This window comes from Dunckerocampus dactyliophorus, chromosome 3 (genome assembly GCF_027744805.1).
Source record: "Dunckerocampus dactyliophorus isolate RoL2022-P2 chromosome 3, RoL_Ddac_1.1, whole genome shotgun sequence".
Lineage (NCBI taxonomy): Eukaryota > Metazoa > Chordata > Actinopteri > Syngnathiformes > Syngnathidae > Dunckerocampus > Dunckerocampus dactyliophorus.
The window spans coordinates 32,068,578-32,090,684 of NC_072821.1; the positions used below are offsets into that span (position 1 = coordinate 32,068,578).

General features: G+C 39.0%; 1 protein-coding gene across 4 annotated transcripts in view; it reads left to right on the forward strand.

The window, feature by feature from the left end:
• Nucleotides 1-22,107, forward strand: part of pacsin3 (protein kinase C and casein kinase substrate in neurons 3) — a 58,754-nt gene continuing 36,647 nt past the window's right edge. Inside the window, exons 1-4 of one of the 4 annotated variants that reach the window (XM_054769959.1) lie at nt 32-97; nt 292-376; nt 7,497-7,578; nt 21,399-21,499. In XM_054769959.1, the coding sequence (XP_054625934.1) occupies nt 21,446-21,499 (54 nt within the window). In that variant the 5' untranslated portion in view covers nt 32-97; nt 292-376; nt 7,497-7,578; nt 21,399-21,445. Of the gene's footprint in view, nt 377-7,496; nt 7,579-21,398; nt 21,500-22,107 lie in introns of all 4 variants that reach the window. The other 3 variants (XM_054769958.1, XM_054769960.1, XM_054769956.1) reach the window with 3 other exon arrangements.

Here is a 22,107-nt window from a genome sequence, read left to right on the forward strand (position 1 = left end):
ACGAGCAGCGTCTGATTACAGCCTGAGAAGACAGCCACGATTGTGGAGGGAGGACGCCTCGCTATCGAACTCTAAAGTGCGTCCGTAAACTTTAGAGGTAAGCACACATGGTTTCATCTCAGCCGCAGAAATACTAGTTGAGTGTTTTACCAACACGGACCTTGCTAACAAGCACCTTAACCCCGGGCATTATTGACGTAATAATGGCGGAGTGGAGTAAAACTTGGAAGATGTTGAAATGAAGACTTAACTTTGGAGCAAGACTTCGCTTTTAACATCTGATTGTTCAAGCGTTCAACCCGGGAGGGAGGCACCTCGGCGCCCAGGTGGAGTTTTACCTCTGGGTTGTTCCTCCAGCACGGAGCGATCGAAACAGGTAAGCAACTTCACCTGTTGACTGAGCACATACGGTATGTTCAATATTGTAGTGGCAACGTAGTACTCTTATCTGGAAACTTCAAGCATATTTTTGCGTGTTAAAGCCCAAATGCTAACATATGGCACTTGATGACGCCTGCACTATGAAGCAGTACTTTTGTTATCAGTATTATTTTATGCTGCTACCATAATAACAATTAGTAATGTATGTCGGTGGTTCTTCGGTCTTGGTTCTTAATGAAATACTATTTTACGCATAGTATCTTATGTTTTCATAGCATTTTATTTAGTAGGGTGATATTTTTGTTGCAATCAACACAATCCGGGTAGTCTTAGGTTGCGTTCACACTTGCAGTGTTTGGTCCCATTAAAACGAACTCGAGCTCGCTTGTTCTGCTACTACAGTTCATTGCTCAAGTGTGAACGCAGTCGACCGTTTCCAGGACCGGACCAAACAGGTGGACCAAGACAGCCAAAGACAGGGGCGTGCCAAGTGCAGCCCGGGGGTGGGCCATTTGCAGCTCGCAGATTGAAATTTTTGTGGTACATTGTACAAATAAAATTAAACCAGAAAACCCAGCAAAAATAGAGCAAAAAGTAAAATGTAAAGAGAAGCAGCTGAAATGTTGATATTAATAACAAATAATAAAACAAAGCTTTGTCTTATAAACACACACAGTATATAAATAAATTTGTCTTATTTATATAAATGTTTATAAAGTTATTTTAAAGCCTTTGCACAAAATTAAATACCCCTGGCCTAAGGGCTGTGCACAACACAACACTTCTAGGTTAATTATGATTACATGACTTTTTTCCTACTCTGGAAGTTTTACCAGCTGACCTTTTACCATATATATACATATGAATTATATAGAGGGCAGCACGGTGGCCGAGTGGTTAGCATGCTGGCCACACAGTCAGGAGATCGAGAAGTTCACCCCGTGCGTGCGTGGGTTTTCTCCGGGTACTCCGGTTTCCTCCCACATTCCAAAAACATGCATGTTAGGTTAATTGGAGACTCTAAATTGTGAGGGAATCATGAATGTGAGTGTGAATGTTTGTTTGGCGACCAGTCCGGGGTGTAGCCCGCCTCTCGCCCGAAGTCAGCTGGAATAGGCTGCAGCATACCCGCTACCCTAGTGAGGATAAGCGGCATAGAAAAAGGATGGATGGATGGAATTATATAGAAATGTTCCTGGAAATGTTCTGCAAGGAGATGGCTTTCTGATGACAAATGATTGCAGCTGGACTGTTCATGTTGCCTTAGAAGACGTTGCGCCTCCAATCCACGCAGGCTTTATCAGTTCATGCTCAACGACTAGTTGGGACAAACACTACAGCAGTATGACTACATAGGACAGCTCTTGTCTGAGAATTTGGTGCAAGTATTTATCCTCTTATGGAGGAGGCATGTTTATATTTTGCTCACCTTTCTGTTGTGCTTTGCCAACTATTGCCTGGTTTCGGTCGCATTAGGTCGACACATCTAGTGATTTGGTGCATTCGTGTGGTTGGCCGTGCCTACTCTTGTATTAAAGTCTATTTACTGACGGACTGAAATGTGTCAAGGCGTACTTGTCATTTTTGGTCCGAGATCGTTTCGGTCTGTTTCCAAGCGGACCCTAGGACTGAGTGTGCTGACTTGCACCAAAACTTTGGATATGATGTCACCTAATGCCATACCAGGAGATGCTTATCAAAACCCAACAGAAATCTGAGCTACCTGGAAGCCCAGAAGCATAAATCATACCTGGCTCTTTTCAGCAAAGGGGTCGAGTTGCTCATTACAGTTTGTTGAAGTTTTCGGAAACGTCAAATGGAGGAACTCCAGCAACCTTTTTGACGTATTTTATTTCTTTAATACCCTCTGAAAAAGTCCTGTGATTGTATGTAATCCAAAAGACCTGCTGTTTTGAATGCGAGTTTTGTTGCACAGTCGACATGCAGCATAAACGACCTAATCGAGGCGCGAGTTTATGCATATGCTTTACTGAGAGAATTATTTGATCTGCTGACAAAAATACAAGTGCAGTAGATCCCCGCTTTATGCTGGGGTTACGTTCAAGACCATCCGCAAAGGGTGAAAAAAACGCGAGTAACTGATACACCTATAAAATGTCTATCACACACAAACACTCTCTCTTCAATTGCCATTGTTCACTTGTGACACCATCCAGGTTTAAATGTAAGACGATCGATGGACAGATGCAATCAGTCATGATGTAGTATTTAGCATGGTTGTCAGAACTATGGACAGCATGTATGCTGTACATGTTAACTGTATTACCACATATTAATTATTACCAATTACCGTAAATGCTGAACCGCGAGTGTGCAGGGATCCACTGTATAATAGTACTGGACTACTTAGCGTGAGCGCACCCTTAAGCTGCTTTTTTGTTTGTGTGGGTTCTCCATGATAAGATATGCAACAAAGACATAATAGAGCGGCTTCCTAATAGCTTGTTTACCGTGGTGGCAGTAATGCGTCCATGTCAGCAGTTGCTACAGACGATACATCCAATAGGTACATTTTAGGTAAAGCTGTTTGACTTATAGTTTTGGCTTGCACTCCTACTTTCAAGCACATGGATAGCATCCAAGTTTGAAGTGAATGCGTCCATGTTTATGACCCTGCGTCCAGACCGAAAAAAAGACTTCCAGAGGGACATAGTGATGGGAGTCAATGGAATGTCAATGACACTCAGTGATAATGGGCAGTCAAAATAACTTCTAAAGTGTTAGAACGGCATTTGGTCAATACACTAGATTTGGAGTCCTCCAAAACATGAAAAATGTTGGCTGTTCTATCAAGGGAAGAGGGTGTTTCTGTTCTTCAGGCAAGGTGTGGAGTATATTGAAAAACTAGGACAACCATTTCTTGTGTCAAAAGATTTCATTTTCTTTAGGCAGTGGTCTGAAGTCTAACTGGAATCCACGTGGGGGAGCTTGGGAAGTCCTGACAAGCTGCAGTTGGGTTGGGTGGGGCTGTGGGGGGTTAGCAGGGAGTTAGGTCAAATCCTCCTCCAGCTCCAAGCCAGTGGAATTTTGTGGAAACATGAAACAAGTCAATGCTTGATGTTAATTCCCACCCAGTCAGTGTCAGGCCTCTGGTTGGCCCTGTTAATCTACACGCCATCTTCACTCCATAGTTCTTTGGTGCTTTATTTTGCGTAGAACTTTTGGAACCTTCAGTTTATAGAAATGCTGAGTGTTTTCCTGGGTGAACAGCAGGACAATCAGATTCTGGGTTAATCTTTGGCAGTATTGCATGCGACATGTAGCGGATTACGCCAAGCCACCCTCAGCTAGTGTCCATGGGAGTGTGGATGGTCCTGTTATGTGTAGGGAATGAAATGATAGAACAGCTGTATGTGTGGGAAAAGGCTGACTTATCCCTTTCTTTGACTTTGCTGCTGTATTTTGCCTCTCTGGGATCTACTCTGAACTGTCACTTGCTTTCTTCTAAGAGAGACACAGAGCTTCAGGCTATTGACTGAGCAAACAGTAACATAACTCAATACTGCAATATTGACACTTACACCAATATCGATTTGCATTTAAGGATTTCAAGTTTAGGAACACTGCTCATTTCTCTCTGCAGTCTTTCTGGAACAATGTTTCATTCATTTTGGAAAAAGACTTGTATCCAACATAAAATCTTTTTACAAACAAAATGCGACACAAAAGCTTAAAATGTTTTGCCTTTTGTTGGGTCAAGTGTTGGCGTTTTGGTTATACATGGCTAAAAGGACTAAAATACAAATATAAGGCATTCAGAAGATGCATTCAAAGAAGTTGTGATGATATGTAGTATTCTACACTGGTCACTAGGTGTCAGTGAAGTTACTATAATAATCCTTGACATGGCCGACTGTTGTGGCTGTCTGAACCCCCGACGTCACTTCCTGTCCGCCCCTGTTCATCTCTCCTAGCACTGGAACACAATTGTACAATTGTATTGAGTCTTATTTATGTCTTAAATGGCTTATTTTCTGTTATTGTGTCTACTAAACTGGGTAACACAAGTGTATAGGGGTGTTATTTCATGTCTGGATGGCTCTAATAATGTTAAAAATCGTAATTAGAAGGTTGTAAACAGGTACATACTACAAAAGTATTCAATTTATAAATAAGGTATCCTACTTTGCGGAAATGTACTTGTCACGGTTGGGTCTGGAGCCAATTAACCGCAATAAACGAGGGATCACTGTACATTCCGCCACAAATAAACTTGGATAGTCAAAAATATAGGCACTTCCTGTTTGTGTTCACAATTTAATGGGACCTCCGCTTTCTGTCATACAGCGGGAGCTGTAAGTGGTTTAGACTTTTTCTGGTATACCTTGCAACTCTGCATTGTTCTCTCTTATTTTCTTTCACTAGACTTCATACTTTCAGAGCTCTTTAATTCCAATCCTTTTGACGTGTACATGCCTTATCACGCATGCCTTATTTTTTGCATGTCTTTTTGTTGTTGCATCATTCATGTATTGCATTCAATACTGTTCTGTTCAGTCTGACGCATAGAGATCACATAAATATATACTAAAAAAAGTTAGGGATATTCGGCTTTGGAGTGAAATTTCAGGTTGAACCTAAAATGCACTACAGTCCTTTGTTACACCGCAGTTCGAAATTGCTCCCTCACTCTTTCGTGGTTTTTCAAACATGAATTTGTTAATAAATGATTGCTGTTTTGTAGTTGACTAAGGGCTATTATTAGTAAAATAGTATGCATATTTAAGCAAATTGTACATATTTTTTGTTCAAGTTAAACATTTTCAAACATAAAAATAGCTAAATGTTTCTAAAGTACAAAAAGTTATATGTGAATAAAGTCAAAATATCACGAGAAGAGTTATGAAAATTGAGAAGAAAGTTGAAGTACAGCGCTGTGAAAAAGTGTCTGCGCCCTTCCTGATTTTTTTTTTGCATGATTGTCATACTTAAATGTTTCAGATCATCAAACTAATTCAAATATTAGTCAATGACAACACAACTGAAGACAAAATGCAGTTTTTAGATGAAACTTTTTTTATTAAGGGAGAAAACAATCCAAATCTCCGTGGCCCTGTGTGAAAAAGTGATTGCCCCACCCCTGTTAAAACATAGCTTAACTGAGATTAAATTAGATCTATCAATCTGGAAAAGGTTATAGAGCCATTTATAAGGCTTTGGGACCATAGTGAGAGCCATTATCCACAAATGGCGAAACATGGAACTGTGGTGAACCTTCCCAGGCGTAGCGGGCCAACCAAAATTACCCCAAGAGCACAGCATCTTCTCATCCGAGAGGACACAAAAGACCCCACAACAACATGCAAAGAAATGCAGGCCTCACTTGTCTCGGTTAGGGTCAGTGTTCATGACTCCACCATAAGAAAGATACTGGGCAAAAACGGCATGCATAGCAGAGTTTCAAGACGAAAACCACTGCTGAACAAAAAGAACATTAAGGCTTGTCAATTTTGCCAGAAAACATCTTGATGATCCCCAAGAGCTTTGGGAAAATAATCTGTGGTCTGACGAAACTAAACGTGAACGTTTTGGAAGGTGTGTGTCCCATTACATCTGGCGTAAAAGTAAAGCTGCATTTCAGAAAAAGAAAATAAATACCATCAGTAAATTATGGTGGTGGTAGTGTGGTGGTCTGGGGCTGTTTTGTTGCCTCAGGACGTGGAAGACTTAAGATAAATGGAACCATGAATTCTGCTGTTTTCTTAAATAATCCTGAAGGAGAATGTTTGTTTGTGACAATGATCCAAAACACACCAGCAAGTCCACCTCTGAATGGCTGAAGAAAAACAAAAGGAAGACTTTGGAGTGGCCTAGTCAAAGTCCTGCTGTGGCATGACCTTTAAAAAAGGCGGTTCATGCTGGAAAACCCCCCAATGTGGCTGAATTACAACAATTCTGCAAAGATGAGTGGGCCAAAATTCCTCCACAGCGCTGTAAGAGACTCATTGCAAGTTATCGCAAATGCTTGATTGCAGTTGTTGCTGCCAAGGGTGGTCCAACCAGTTATTAGGTTTAGGGGCACTTTTTCACACAGGGTCATTTAATTTTAATTTGTTTGATCTGAAACATTTAAGTGTGACAAACATGCCAAAAGATAAGAAATCAGGAAGGGGGGAAACACTTTTTCACACCACTGTTTGGAAAATTTAAGAGAACAGCAGAAATTAGGAAAAAAACAGCAAAGACCAAAGTTCATACTAATGATATGCTTTTTCACCTTTTTTTCCAGTGAAATATCTACAACTTCTTAGCACATCTACATGTGCTGCTTTACAAAATATCAATGTCACCCATTCATTTTTTACTATGTGGCCCTCACTGAAAAAAGTTTGGAGACCCCCCCTGTAAACATTGCCCTCTCCCTCTCACATGGTTTTCTTCTTACTCCAAAGCAACTTGTAGTCAAATACGGTACTTACGATCATATATTAACTTGTGTTCTGGGACCGGCTGGACTGTCGAAGCTAGTGCTTCTGTAGCCAAACAAGCTTTTGCGTCTCAGCACACAGCTATGGTGCGTTCAAGGAACGCTGAACAATGTGCAAAATCTCAACGCTTGACAAAAAACCTTACCAGTGAAGCATAAAGACATAATGGAAAAAATTTCGGCTTTCTAACAGTACTACATGTATGCTATACATTAAAAAAAAATAGAAATAAATTTAATATCTGTGAATTTGTGAGGGGATCCATTTATAGTTTTGTTACGTTAGTTTAAAATTGAATTTCAATGTATTTGTAAAACAAAACAAAGCACTAGAATCAATTCTGACACGCCTAATGCAGAATCTGTTGTGGTCCTTTTTGCCTCCCTTTGCAAGTTCTTGCCGAAGCAGGTTCATGTAGTGGTGGGAGCTAACCGCAATAAGGGCTCGGAGGTCCCTTGCCCGCTCGTTAAGCTTGGCCTACATGCTCCATGTGTGACATTTCACTCTGACACCCAAAATGTGCCACCTTCCAAGCACCTCCAAACCTTATAAATAATAAGCAGGTCCAGCTCAAAAGGAGTCGTGCACGGGCATCTAACTGCATGCTGCTGCTTCGCTGCTGTTTAACAAACATCTTTCTGCTTTCTTCATCTTTTGCTTGCGCAGGCTTTTTCTGCTCCACTGTCTCCCAGGCCTGAGGAGACATCCTTTGGGACGTCTGTCCATATCTATCTTTGTCTCTGTGAAGGTAAGTTCTGCTGGCTCAGTGTTTGAAGTCCATCCTTGAGTAATGCTTTGTTGTCTGCTTTGCTATCAGCATTTTTGAGGGGTCTGTTATTTGATGTTATTGTTTTTGGGATGACATTTGAATAGAGTGGTGGCAGGCATGAACTGTGACTGGTTTATCAGTGATCAACTAAACTAAACTAAACTAAAATGAGTTGGTCTGTGCATGCCTTTGGGATGTAAATCGCTTTGTGATAGATGATTCGATTAGAATCTAGATACGCAGGTTACGATAGGATTAAAAAATGATATATTTTAAAAACAGAACGATACGATTCAATACAATAGACATCAATCTTACATTATAAAATAAAGGTGCCAAGTATATGAAAGTGGCATTCTTACAGTATTCTAATGTATACAAGAGCACATCATATCCCCAAGGATGCTGTAAGGCACTGGCAAAAATAAAGTCAACCGAATATCATGTCAAATGTTTATATTGTTTAGACAAAGACCAAAAAAAGACTTGCTGAATGAACATCTTTACCTTTGCTGGGGATCAATATTTTACATTCTATATCTAGATTTTTATACATAAAACTTAAATTTGGACCAAGTTGTGTCCAAGTTGTAACATGGGCTATTTACACAGAAACACTATAAACCTTGCAATCCTACCTACACTCCGTGTTCCCAGTGTCACTCGTTAGCTCCGATGAGTGAGATGCTTTTTTTTCATCGGAGTTCAACAGCTGCCGCAGAAGCAGAAGCTGTAGTAAATATACACTTGATCAAACTTATGATTTGTCAGATCAAAACATGATCGCTGCCTAAGACTTTCTATTGCAGAAATGCACTACTTTCTGTTTTGACACTAAGCATCAAGGGAACTGCAGCTGTTTTAGCCATAAATCAGCCGCATCATTGTTTAAGCCGAAGGGTTCAAAGTGTGTGGGGAAAAATTAGCAGCTTATAGTCCGGAAATGACTGTAATGGCCACGCTTTTGGCAGAGGAGCTAACTGTCAGTGACTGACAGTGTTATCAGCTGATATTGTGTTTATGAGTTCAGTTTTGCCCCAATAGTTTTTTTTCTCATTGTCAATGGAAAAATCTACTGGTAGCTCCAAAATAGACAAGAGATCAGACAAGTTATTTGAGATTAATGAGCAGTACAATTGAATAAAACGTGCCCGCAAGCAGACGAATGAATACAACCTGAACAGACAGCTTCTAGAGCAGGGTCTTCAATTAAAATCGAGTAAGGTCTGTTAATGCAATTTTTTTTCACAACGAAGGTCCGAGACTAATTTTGCCTTAAATTGCATCAAACAGACCAGCTCATATGAATATGGAATGTAATGAAGCTCTAGCCCTAGTGTTTCAATACAACACAGTTAACTTGACGCACCTGCTGAACAATGTGGTTAAAAGAAAACAGAACCAAATTTTACATAAATAAAAGGTTGGACTGTACAAACAATGAAATGAACAGCAGAGGAGGCTTCTGCATTGTTTTTTTAGAAAACAATAAGTGTCTCGTTAAAAGAAAAGCGGCATCTGTTAAAGTTTCAGATTTTCTTGTAATTGTTGTAGCTGAAATTGGGATTTGCTTGATTTTGTCACACAATTCCTCGTCCTGTTTACCTTTTGAGTAAGGTCTCAGCAGAAGCACTCCTTCACAACTCTATTTCAGAATATAGAGATATAAAGAAAAGAGTGGCATGGGAACTCTTCTGTGCCAGAGTAAGCATATCTGCTCAGTTTCCGTTCATTTTACATTGACATTTCAATACTACTAAGATCCGGTACTAGCAAGAGTACTCGATCAACAACGGCTGCTTTTCCTCCTCTGAGCTACTTTGATACCTCCATATTCCCTCCACATCTGACAGCCAATCAAAACCGTGGGAGACTCGTACAATTCACTCTGGATGTGAACAAATCGCTCACTGGCTTCGCTGGTAACAGACACTTGTTGCTGCCCGTGTGCATGGTTTGCTACGCGTTGGTGACGAGTTTCGCCAATCGCAGTCGTTTGTCACCTCCCGTGTGTGGCGCCCATTAGTTTTAGTTGCTCTGCTGGAAATGAATGTTATGACTGCAGATTTTTCTTACAGGGATCTAGCAAGCCATGGTTGCCATTCAGCTCTCTGGAAGTAAACAAACAATTTTTTGGGCTCATTTTGAGTGACGTAACCGAAATTACGCTCGCAATCTGCCGCTGCGATCGGTCAGTGAACATGATTACAGTGTATTATTACATTATAATTCCCATAAACGTTAATTGATCATGTGTCCGTAAAGGGCCGTATCCGGACCGAGGTCCACCATTTGCTGATTGCTGTTCTAGAGAAAATATCTTTACTATTCATGCTAAAATGTTAGTTAACATAGGAAACCACATTTTAATGTGGATCTTAGCAGAAATGCATGTATGTTAGTGCATAATCATAACTAATATTGGTTAAATTAAATGGAATAATGGACACAAAACATTTTATAAGTGCAATAACAAACCATGCTTTCTTGACAATAATGTTATAGCATAACACTGAGGTCATAATGGTCACAAGAACAATTTTACAATTTGATGCATTTAAAACCTAAACGCAGGAGGAAGGTACTTGTACCTTTCTTCATTCAAATGACATTTGTCCAAGCAGATGCCTCTTAAGCTGTACCAGATTGCAGTAAGCCACATGGTTTGCATCTGTTTGCTTTACTTAGCACAGGACTCTGTGCTTCTTTAATGGGGGAGGTACTGTACTTCTAATCCCCTGCAACACTTTTTGTTTTTAACTCTTGGTTTTGATCAAATGGTTGATTGATCGGCACAGACAAAATTAAATATGGCTTAATTACTGTATTTTTTTTTTTTAATTGTCGCCCAAATTTGGGACCAGAACAAACACTAGCACCAGTTGCTGTGCTAAGATGACCATGCAACAAAACACAGTTCTGCAAAAAAAAAAGGTTTTTGGCATCTACGTCTAACAGTGTAGTCTCTTAATTTCACAAAAACTATGTAAGATGGAAACAGCATGTAAAACCTTTCACACTAGACATTTTAAAGCGGTGCAGTGCTTGCAGTTGATCATTTTCCAGGAAATACAAATGTGTCGTATCGGAAAACAGATCATAGCCCCACTGATGTACACCCCTGATTGTCAGGCTGCGTTATGTAGCTAGATGTAGGCAGAGTAACAGTAGCTCCAGCAAAAAATAACTCCAAAGTGCTTCTGTTTATAGATGTTGGGGAGCCACCAGGCCCTAATGAGTGCCTTCGAAACCATTCCAAATGTTGCTGGAATGTAGCAAGGGAAGCTTGGAGAATACTGGCGGAGCCCTGCCTGTGTCCGATATGTATAGCAAGGGTGTACAATAATCAGATTAATGACGAGTTTACCAGTAGGGCTTACGAGGTCTGGACCGGCCTGTCTGTTCATCCCTCCCTCCTCTCTGGCCTGACCCACTTTTTGTGTAAACCAACAATCACATCTAGTTCTTTTTAGAAGCAGCAGATGTTTGGATTGTTCTGTGCTATGGTACACTTATATAGTTTTACATTGCAGTTAGGGCTGCAACTAACTTATTCGATTACTCGATGAATCTTTTTTTTTTAAATTTAAATAAAAAACATTTTTAATTTCTGCCTCTTTATTTAGAAATCGAAGATTTGAGCTGACAGAGCAAATAAGTGCACAAACACCAGGTTGCCGCTTGAATATTCTGTTAAAATAATAAAAAATGTAAATGTTTGCTTTAGTAAAGCAACAAATGTACAAATGCAATCATGATCATTTTCTTAGTCGATTTAATCTGAGGCTTGTTGTTTAAATTCATGGAGTAATCGGTTAGGCCACAGATGAACCAAATTAATATGAAGCAAACAACTAGAATTAGTGACTGGGTCCGCAACGTATCAGAAAACAGGCTAGAACACACAGATAATAGGTCTGCTTTCATGGATGACTAAGGAAATGAAAAAATATTGGCTGAAATCAGAGGATATTTCCAAATCAAACGATTAATCGATTACCAAAATAGTCGATTAATTGGGTAATCGATTAACCATCGATTAATGGTTGCAGCTCTAATTGCAGTTGTGAACCACGTTGTTTGTATTATTCTCTAAGTTATAAATATTGATGCATGCTTTGTATGAATCTGCTGAGATATGGGCAAATAGGATCTACATTTTGGATCACTGATGTTATACAGTCGTCCCTCGTTTTTTGCGGTTAATTGGCTCGACTGCGATAAGTGAGTTTCCAGTATGTAGGATTCTAAATTAAGAAACTGAATATTTTTGTAGTTAGAGCAAAGAAAACCTTTTTATGACTTGGCACAGGCAGGCTATGGAATCACTGCAGGGACATAGTAGATGGCCACCACTAGCATAGCAAGCTACCGAGCTAACTAATTAGCCTCTCCACTCCAACTTAAAGTGATTAATATGGAGTGGGGAAGAAGGACAAAGAAGCCAAAAACGTACCACTTCCACACGGAATGAGAGGAGAACCTTTTTTTCACTCGATAGTCATGGCATGTCCATGTCAGTCATGGCTGAGATCAACTGAAGTAACTTTTTAAAATAATTTTTAGATTTGGCTTCTCCTTCGCGCACAAACACATAATGCGACTGTCAGGGTAACTTGTTGTTACAACTACGTACAGCTGACTTGGTCGCCAATTACAACACATCTGTTCAACAATATAGTGAGATATTAGATGTACAATAGCTTTAAAATCAGTGCAGACTTACATTTTTACATTACTTTTTTTTTAATTGCCTGTACATGTTGTTAGGAATGGAATATTTTCCACTCAGTTTTGGATAAGGAATGCAACCTATTTGTGCTTATCTGCAACAGAGAGGTAACACACAATCACAAGACCTTTCACTTGGAACAAATACATCCTCTTCTTATTAATTATCACGCACACACACAAACACACACAGTTTCATTATGAGTCCTGTCTCCTGGCTGAGACGCCCAGCCACCTAGCCAACACTGGTTTAAACCACATCAGACTAATACACTAACAAACAGCTGACAGGAAGTTTCCTGAACATTGGACTCTCCTCCACAGAAGGCTTACGAGGAAGAGGAACTCAGTTTCACTTTAGAGACCTCTTGGACCCCGGAACTTGGCTGGGTGGCTGACCCTTTCTCTCCAGCGCTGGCATTGCAGTTGCTTGTATTCACTTCAAGTAGAATATATATTGTTGAACTTACTTTTTGATTCAGATAGTTATTTCACAGTTTGCGTCGTGGTCAATTATGCAAATTAGATGATTACATTAGCTAGCCCAACACCACCTATAGATTGCAGTCCTGTGGGAAACACTAGCGTGTACAGTGCTTGGTTTACTGCAGACAGTGTATGTACCTTGCAATGCGATTGACCAGCAACCAGTCCAGCGTTTAGCTGTCTTTTACCTGCAGAGTCAAGATGGGCTTGTGTCCAGCTCATTTTTTATTGGCCCGCGGCATATAATGAAAATAAAATTAAAGACGGCCCACATTAGAACTTTGCAAAAAGTTTCAGGGACACATTTTGGGGAGGGCTTACAAGAAAAAAGTTTATGCCACAGCAACAGCATTGATCATTACCAAAATCAATTTTTCATTGCTTCTATTGGCCAAGGTGTCCAAAGTGTGGCCTGGGGCCATTTGCGGTTGACACCTTGTTTTTTATGGCCTGTAGTACATAGAAATAAAATAAATAGGGGAAAAAAAGAACAAAAAGGGGTGATGTAACAAGAAAAAGTCCATACTAATAAGATACTGTATGCTTTGTCACCTACAATGCAAAGCTGACATGACTTTTTTTTCTTTGTAACCTTTTTTTTAAAAAAATGAACTACATTTAAATTTAAAAATGAACATTTTCAGCATGCAGCTCGTTTTTTGTTGGCTTGTGGCACATGGGAAAACAATATGGTGCATAAAGACCCTAAAATAAATAAAACTATAAAATTGGGGGCGGGGAAAGGTATTAATTTTGTTTTACTAATAACATTAAAAACAATACATTTGGTCAACTATAATCCAAAGCTGACACCAAGTGTGTTTAAATGTATATAATGTCGTCTTTAGCCTTTTTTGTACTATTTTCCAACCCCACCCCAGAAAAAATATTAACATATTTTTAATTTATTAACATTCTCAACATAAAATGTATATGTAATTGGTTAAGTGTAAAAAAAAAATCGCTTGTTTGCCCAATAAATAACCTTTTTATCTTTTGAAATATTGAAAAAATATGACTTTTCTCCTTTTTATGACAGGTGGTCGAATAAACCCCTTTAAGCACTGTGCCTTGGATTGTTTTTAAACATCTTTAATGTACAAAGTGTGTCAAAATGGTCCCTGCAATGTTCAATTTTCCTCTATGCATTCCTTGGTGGAAAAAGTTGTGACACCCCTGATCTACTGTACAGTATATGCACTGTAGTCTCATGAGCTGATCCATTTTCATTAAGAGGCAAACAGGCAAGTACAGACGGAGCAGGAATGGGTGTCATCATCTGGTGTGGTCATGCACAAATTCATATGCACGGCCGCCGTGGAGCGTGCATTCAGCTCAGCTGCGCTTCACGGTAAAACCTCTATCTGTGGACTTTTTTCTCCAGTGTTTGAACTGAGGGGACTGACCCCAAACTCATGACCAAGGCCAAGTCAACAACCTTTCATTGGTAAACGTTAGAAAGGCATGTCTTCAAATGGGTCTTCTCGAGCAGGGGGGACTAGCAGGTATTGCAGGATGTCAATCGATTACGTGTCCAAAGAGCGGTTTGGGAGCCATTTTCAGCCCGCAGCTCTTTTTTTTTTTAATTCAGAGTCAGAATTAGGTTTATTGGCCCACAGCATATTCTAAAAAGAAAATTTGTGAATATGCACCTATAACACAAAGGTAAGATGTGGTTGTTTTGTTGTGATAGCTTAGCATATATTGACCTATATTGCCTTTCTTATTTTTTTTCTTATTTTTTTATTTTTAAATTGAATTCATTTTAATTTCATTTTTCATTATTATTTTTGTATTTTGTATTTATTTTTAAATCTTTTTGTATATTGACCGATATGATAAAAAAAATATCCCGATGGTAAGTAATAATTATGAGAGAAAGAAATTTATGAGATAAAAAAGTCATAATTGTGAGATAAGAGTCATAATCATGAGATAAAAAGTCAAAATTATGAGATAAAGTCATAAGTATGACATAAAAAGTCTAAATTCCAACTACAGCCTGTGCATATGATAATTCTGACTCTTATCTGACTTTCTTATCTCATAAGTTTGACTTTAAGAATTTTTTATACGAGTTTTTATCTTGTAATTATGACGTTCCCATGTCGTAATTTTTACTTTTTATCTCATTATGTATATATTTTTCTTTCAGTGGCGGAAATGGGCTTCCATACTTTTAGCATTTTTAATGCAAAAAAAGATTAAAATGAAAGAAAGCATCGCTGGGTGTCTTATTTTCTCACAGGTTGCAGAAAACATCGTGTAACTTGTACATCTGCACACCTTGAGCAGGACAGTTGTTAGCAGCCATACCTATTTCCAGACAACCACACCCTGACACGCAGACGAGAAATTTTCTTCATGTCGTAGTGGGGACCCATCAAGGCTACATGTTAACCTCTGATGTTGATGACTCAACCTTCCCTAACCGTCACAACCAACCCTCAATGTCATGTAGACACACAATGTGCTGTCCTGTAAGATGTGCAAGCATGAGTTCGCAGCCCACAGTAAAGTCAGGTTTTTCATTCACACTCGTGTTGTAACATGCGAGATTCCTGTGCTTTGCAGATGCCTTCAATTCATCTGTGAGTCATACACTGTGTGTGTGGCGTCCCGGGCGGGATTTTATAGGGTGCCATCCCTCAATCTGCGATTGCTTACAAAAGAAATGCAATCTTTTTTGGTATTACATGGTTAGCAAATTACAAATAAATACATAAATTCCCTTACCACACAATAAAAACCTTGTAAATAAGTGGATAAATAATTATAGTAATGAATTATGAATAGAACAGCAGCAAACAATTGAAGTAACCACACAGTTTGCACTCTTAACTCTATACGTAAACTACATTTACACTATGCAATAACTATATAAAAAAAACTACAAAAGCTATATAAAATATCTTACAACTACATGCAAAACTATGTACAAAAATGATGGGTGCATTTGGAGCACAGAGGAGCCTCGGTTAGCGTCATTGATTTGTTCCAGACGGTTCGATTCCAACCGAAATGAACACTAACCAAATCAATTTTTCCCATAAGAAATAATGTCCAATTAATTTGTTCCGGAAAGCCAAAAATGTTAACACAAAACATGTTTTTATAGTTTTACATGCAGAAAGCAATTCAAAATGCGTTTAAATACATATAAATGATGAATGAAAGGGATGAAGTGAACATTTAAAGTTACTTTTACATTCACTGAAGATGTGATTCTTGACGGGACTGAAAACCGGAAGGTGGTGGTCGTTGATCTCGCTAAGGGCGCCCCCTGGAGACCACTGCGCCCTTAGCACCTGCCTACGTTGCCTAATTGACACGCACACACACATTGCCATCAACACCTGTGCTGTCTGAATGGGATTATCTTGTGTCTGAGAGGTGCAACGTGACGCCTTGCAGAGTAAGCAGAGTAGGGAATTAGAAGGCAGCTACAACTGCCTTTATATCCACTATATTATACTGTAATGTTTGCACAAACAAAGAATTTTGCGTAATTTTGTGTTACACCTGGTCCGCAACTGCATCCGACAGTCTCACACTTAGGTTTCAACATATTTAAGTTATTTTGTTCACACTTTTTGTCTCTCTCACGACCTGAATCTTTTGTCACCAACATCCGCAGCGACAGTCAATAGCCCCTTTTACACAGCTACTGTTCAAGGCATGTTTTCTTGTAAAACAATAATGCGTCTTTGTGGTAATGGAATGTGGTAATGCTGGGACAGGGTTGTGGGGTGGATGAGCTGGGAGTGATGTAAATACGTCATCGGATAATTTGCATAATTAATCATCAAACTTTGTTGAGTCGCCTCTCTTTGTAATGTTTTAAAAATTTCACAAACGAAACGGAGTCGCCCGTGTGGAACCCACAGCAAGTGTTGCCAACTCTGCCGACATTCCAAACCCTCTTGGCGACATATTTTCTTAAACGCGACTAGTGACAAATCTAGCGACTTTTTCTGCCGTCTTTGGGGTGTTTTCTGGTATTTGGGGCCTTTAAAAGTGAAAGCACGCATTGATTTGCAGTTTCTGTTCTCACTGAACAGCTGCGGGTGCTGCTGAGAAGTCTGGCCCGCCCCAAAGAAGTCACAAGCCGTCAGTGCGTTGTCAGCTCCTGCGGCGCACTGAGAGCATAGTGGAGCTCCATGCATCCATGAATCATGCCGCTGCGGTGGATCTTGCTGTTTTACAGAGCGGGATATAAAATGTAAATGTTTCTTAATCTTCATTAAATCACTCCTCATTACACTCTAGCCTCATTCGGACTGGGTCCCGTACCTGTCAGTGTGTCAGAGTTGTGTGATAAATGAAACAAGTAGTCGGAACTGCAAGATAAAAGCTGGAGGCTGGAGGCTGGAGGCTTGTTCGAATGGAATTATTACACTGGCTAGACTTTGAGAGGCGCTGGCTGAAGTGATGGCCAATTTGAAATGAACAAACCAAGAACAAAGTTTATTTATAGTTCTAAACATAATTAAAGTGTTTTTACTCACTTTTTTTGTCTCTCCTACGAGGATATGCTTTTTTTCCTACAGCATCCCTTGCAATATCATATGCAAATAATATGCAAATTAACCAATGATGTCACCTAGCAACTTCTAGGACAGCCAGTAGCTAATTTTCTTACTGAGGAGTTGACAACACAGCAGAGATAGCTGCACGTTGAAAAGACGGATGTCAGTCATCTCTCGCCACTTCCTTTCGAATTTACTCTTTCACGGGTTTTCAAAAATAGATTAATTAATGACTTATGCCGTTTCATGGTTGAATATGGCTTATTATTAGTCAAAAGTAAGCATATTTAAGCAAATTCTGTATATTTTTGGCCTAAATCAATCATTTTCGTGCGGAAAAGTGACTAAATGAACTAAAATACAAATATGACATTCAGAAAACGTGTTCAAAGACATTGTGATGATATGTAGTATTCTACACTAGTCACTTGCTGTCAATAATGTTATTGTAATGTTTGGTGAGACAAGCATCAGACTTGATCGCCGGAACAACAGGCTTTTTAAAATGTATTTATTTTATTTTAATTTTTTTTAAAATACATTTTATTGGAAGACATTTCACAGGTGGCAGCACAACAGTGAAATTGAAAAGCCAACAACAGGCTTTTATTGCAGGTTTGAATTATCTCACAACAGGCACAATAATCCAATAAAACTGTGTTGTATTATAATAATATTGAATATTTTCCTTATTGAGTGTTCAACACTGTTCAGGAGTGGCCAAGTTTTTAGATATGTCAACCCTAAAGAACGACATTCCTTTTGTTTGTTTCAGCAGATGTATTTTGTTTTGTTTAATTGTATTTTTGTTTTGAAACCATTTACAGACAATCGCAAACCTTAATGTTTTGAGTAAGAGCGTCAAATTTGTTATGATTACGCCGTGTCTAGATGGCTATAATAATGTTAAAAACCGGACTTCTATAAGATGGTAAACAGGTTGTCTGTGCCATAAGTATCAAAATATTCCATTTATGAATTTAGCGCGGTGGGGTCTGCAAGCAATTAACCGCGATAAACGAGGGATTACTGTGTACACCTATTAATAATAATGACAACAAAAAATATGAAATCCCAACTGCATACAGTACACATTTTCTGTGAAAATTGGCAGAACAAATACATTCAGCACGAAAGATTGTCATATTATTTTTATTTTATTTTATTACAATTTTTTACTGTAAGTATGATTTCAAACTAAGAAATAAAATTAATAATAATATAGTTTTAAAATTATTTTTTAATTTTTAATTTTACTAAAAATTTAAAAAGGAATGTCTTATATTTATTTTAATTATTATATTTATTAATTATTATGCTGTGGCGTTCCGACTTTGGCCCCTGGGCCTTGAGTTTGACACCTGTAGATTAGAGACTCAGGAGCAGTGGTTGTTTTCCTCCCAGGTTGTTGTGTCTGCAGCAGGAAGTTTTCTAGCCTTGAGAGAGTGCTCTGCCCAATGAACAAAAAGCAGGAAGTGGATGTATAGACAAGTTAGGTCACAATGAACTGTGGGCAGGGTTCATCATCATCAGAATATCCGCGGGTGTTTCACAGCTGAAAAATATGACTGATGAATATAAGCTCAGAATGTAGTTTGAGATGACGTAATGATATTTTCACATCTTTAGCCTTAGACACCGGTGCTGCTCCTCAGATTGTCCTCCGTGTTGGCTTCATTCACAGGCTCAGTTTGAGTTGCATGTTTGATGCTTTTCTTTACTCCATTACGTTACATTTGATGCTATCAGGGAATCCCCAACCCCATAGATGGTCTGACATGCCTCCGCCCTGATGCATCATCATCATTTCGACTTTTAATATGCTTTTTTGTCAGTATACACTGTATATATAGTTTTTATCTGAACTACAGCATACCATAGTTTTTCATCAAAAAGTATTGGCTTTTGTAACATTTTAGTATGCATTAAACCAAGTGTGTCCAAACTGCGGCCCGGGGGCCATTTGTGGCTAGCAGCTATTTTTTTATCGCTCCGTGGCACATTCTAAAAGTACAATTTAACAAGAAAACTAAAAAAAAAATACAACAACAAAAAAATGGAATGGGAAAATCCACAGTAATTTTACAATAATAAAGTAAAAATATTAAGAGGAAAGGTGTCAATCTAATGAGAATAAAAGCTGTAATTCATGAGGATAAAGTAATATTATGAAAAATTATGTAATTTTAGTAGTTGAAATATTTAAAAAAAAAAAAGATGTTTTTCTAAAAGTCATAATATTATGAGAAACAAAGCGTCTGTGTAGGCTCTCAGTCGTACAGGAGTTGTCCATCGAGGGAAAGGCTTCTTGAGACGTCATCTGTACTTCTGTGAAGAGGGTGTCGGACGTTTCGCTCCTCATCCGAAGAGCTTCGTCAGCGAACTAATAAGTGCTGGTAGCCTAGGCCTTAAATACAGTAAGAGTGGGCGGAATTGGTGTGCCAACACCCTCCTCCTATTGGTTCCTTACACTAAGCCTGGGCGGAGTAGGTCTAATCCTCTCCCACCATTAGCACCTCCGATAAACGGGAGTTGTCGCTCCCTGAGTTGGGTATGAACGACTCTGAAGTGGCTCGTTGTTATGGCAACACAAAAAATTCCTACCTATTTCAAACCAGTAAATACCCTGAGACAAAAATTAGTGCATTTTAAAGACAGGCTCCCAACCAAAAACAGAGCAATGTGGTTTATTCCATCCACTGTAAAGATGAGGAATGCAAAGAGCACTACTTTGGGGAAACCAAGCAAATGCTCCAAAAAAGGCTTTATCAACATCGCAGTACATCTACACCTTAAAGCAACCAATCACTCTTTTGAGGACAGCAAGGTAAAGATTTTGGCCAAAGAAAACAGATGGTTTGAAAGAGGAGTAAAGGAAGCTATTTTTGTCAAACAACAGAACCCATCATTGAATCGGAATGGTGGTTTGAGGTTTAATTTGGACCCTGTGTTCAGCAGGTTACTGAGACCAAAACCCACAGCTCTTAGTCTTGCAAATGAGGTGAAGCCAGGGCCGAGCCAGAACAATAGATGCTAACGAGCCACTTCAGAGTACCCAACTCAGGGAGCGACACTTCCCTTTTATCGGAGGTGCTAATGGCGGGAGAGGATTAGACCTACTCCGCCCAGGCTTAGTGTAAGGAACCAATAGGAGGAGGGTGTTGGCACACCAATTCCGCCCACTCTTACTGTATTTAAGGCCTAGGCTACCAGCACTTATTAGTTCGCTGACGAAGCTCTTCGGATGAGGAGCGAAACATCCGACACCTTCTTCACAGAAGTACAGATGACGTCTCAAGAAGCCTATGAGAAACAAACTAAACGAAGAATAAAGGCGTAATTCTTTGAAAATTAGGTTGAGGAAAAAGTTATAATATTACAAGAAGAAAATGTACTGGAAGAAAGTTGAAATTTTTGTAAAATTATGTTGTTGTTTTTTTACTATTTTTCTTATTTGTTTTTATAAAAAAAAGCAGACATTTTACAAGAATAAAGTCGTATTCTAACGAGAAAGTTGCACTTTTATGAGAATAAATTTGTAGTATTAGAAGGAAAAATTGAATTTGAGTAGCACAGAGTTCAAATATTAAAGTTAAAAAGATGTTTTTTTTAAAGACATAATGTTATGAGAAACCAAACAAAAAAGAAAGATGTCAGAGTTACCAGAAGAAAATTTAAGGACAGTTGAAGTAGTTGAAAACACAGCAAAAATGGAAAAAAAACAGCTGGAATGTGACAAGAGGAAAGTCAAAGTATTACGTTAAAAAAGGTTGTAATCAAATGTGAAAAGCAATTTTACAATAATACATTTTAATATATTATGGGCAAATAGGCTCCAGCATACCCCCGCGTCCCTAATGAGGAGAAGTGGTGTAATGTATAAGTGGATATTGTGGGCAAAAATAAGTCATTTTAGTAGCATCTCACCTAGTATATCACTAAGCTGATACAAAATATCAAAGTGGCCTTTCATTTTTCATTATGTGGCCCTCGCTGGAAAAAGTAACACCCCTGCATTAAACTGAATCGTTTTTGTTTTTCAATCTTTCTCAGGTTCAACCCGAGCCGCCACCATTCCGTGCTGTAAGGCCGACCGTAAAATGTCTTCCGACGGAGACCTGAGTAACCTTGGAAGCTGTGGTAGCTTCTGGGAGGTAAAGTTTGTACAACAATCATGTGTTCCTTTTCCTGCAGACTACTGGCCCCAGTTTATTGTGATTCTTAACCACGTTCATCACTGGGTATCAAATAGATGTGAGGATGCCACACTGAAAAGTCAATGTTTTTACCTCTTACGTTGTTGAATATTGTGTTAGGACTTTTGCAATGATACTTTTCATTGTAAAGGCTCTTTAGCACAGGAGTGCCCAAAGTGCGGCCTGCAGCACATTCCGTCCGCCCGCATATCTGTTGACAGTGGCACATGTAGGTGTGCTTTGTGTATGACATCATTTTCACACAGTTATCCGTTTCTGTCTGGATGCAAATACTGTATTTAATAGTCCGGCAGTGTGGATGCTTTTTTCAATCCGCAAAAAAACAAATCCCAATAACGTTCCCGTGTGGACACGGCCTAAAAAGTACCTAATGCGAAGTCAACATACATTTTTGGCATTTTGACTTTTGTCAATTTGAGATCCAGAGGGGTAATTTCTATAAATCGGCCCATTTATTTTGACACGTGTGGTATTGTTAACGTCATCATTATTGCTCATGTGTGTTTGCCGACTCGTGGTGATGCCAAAATCAACACCAACAAGTG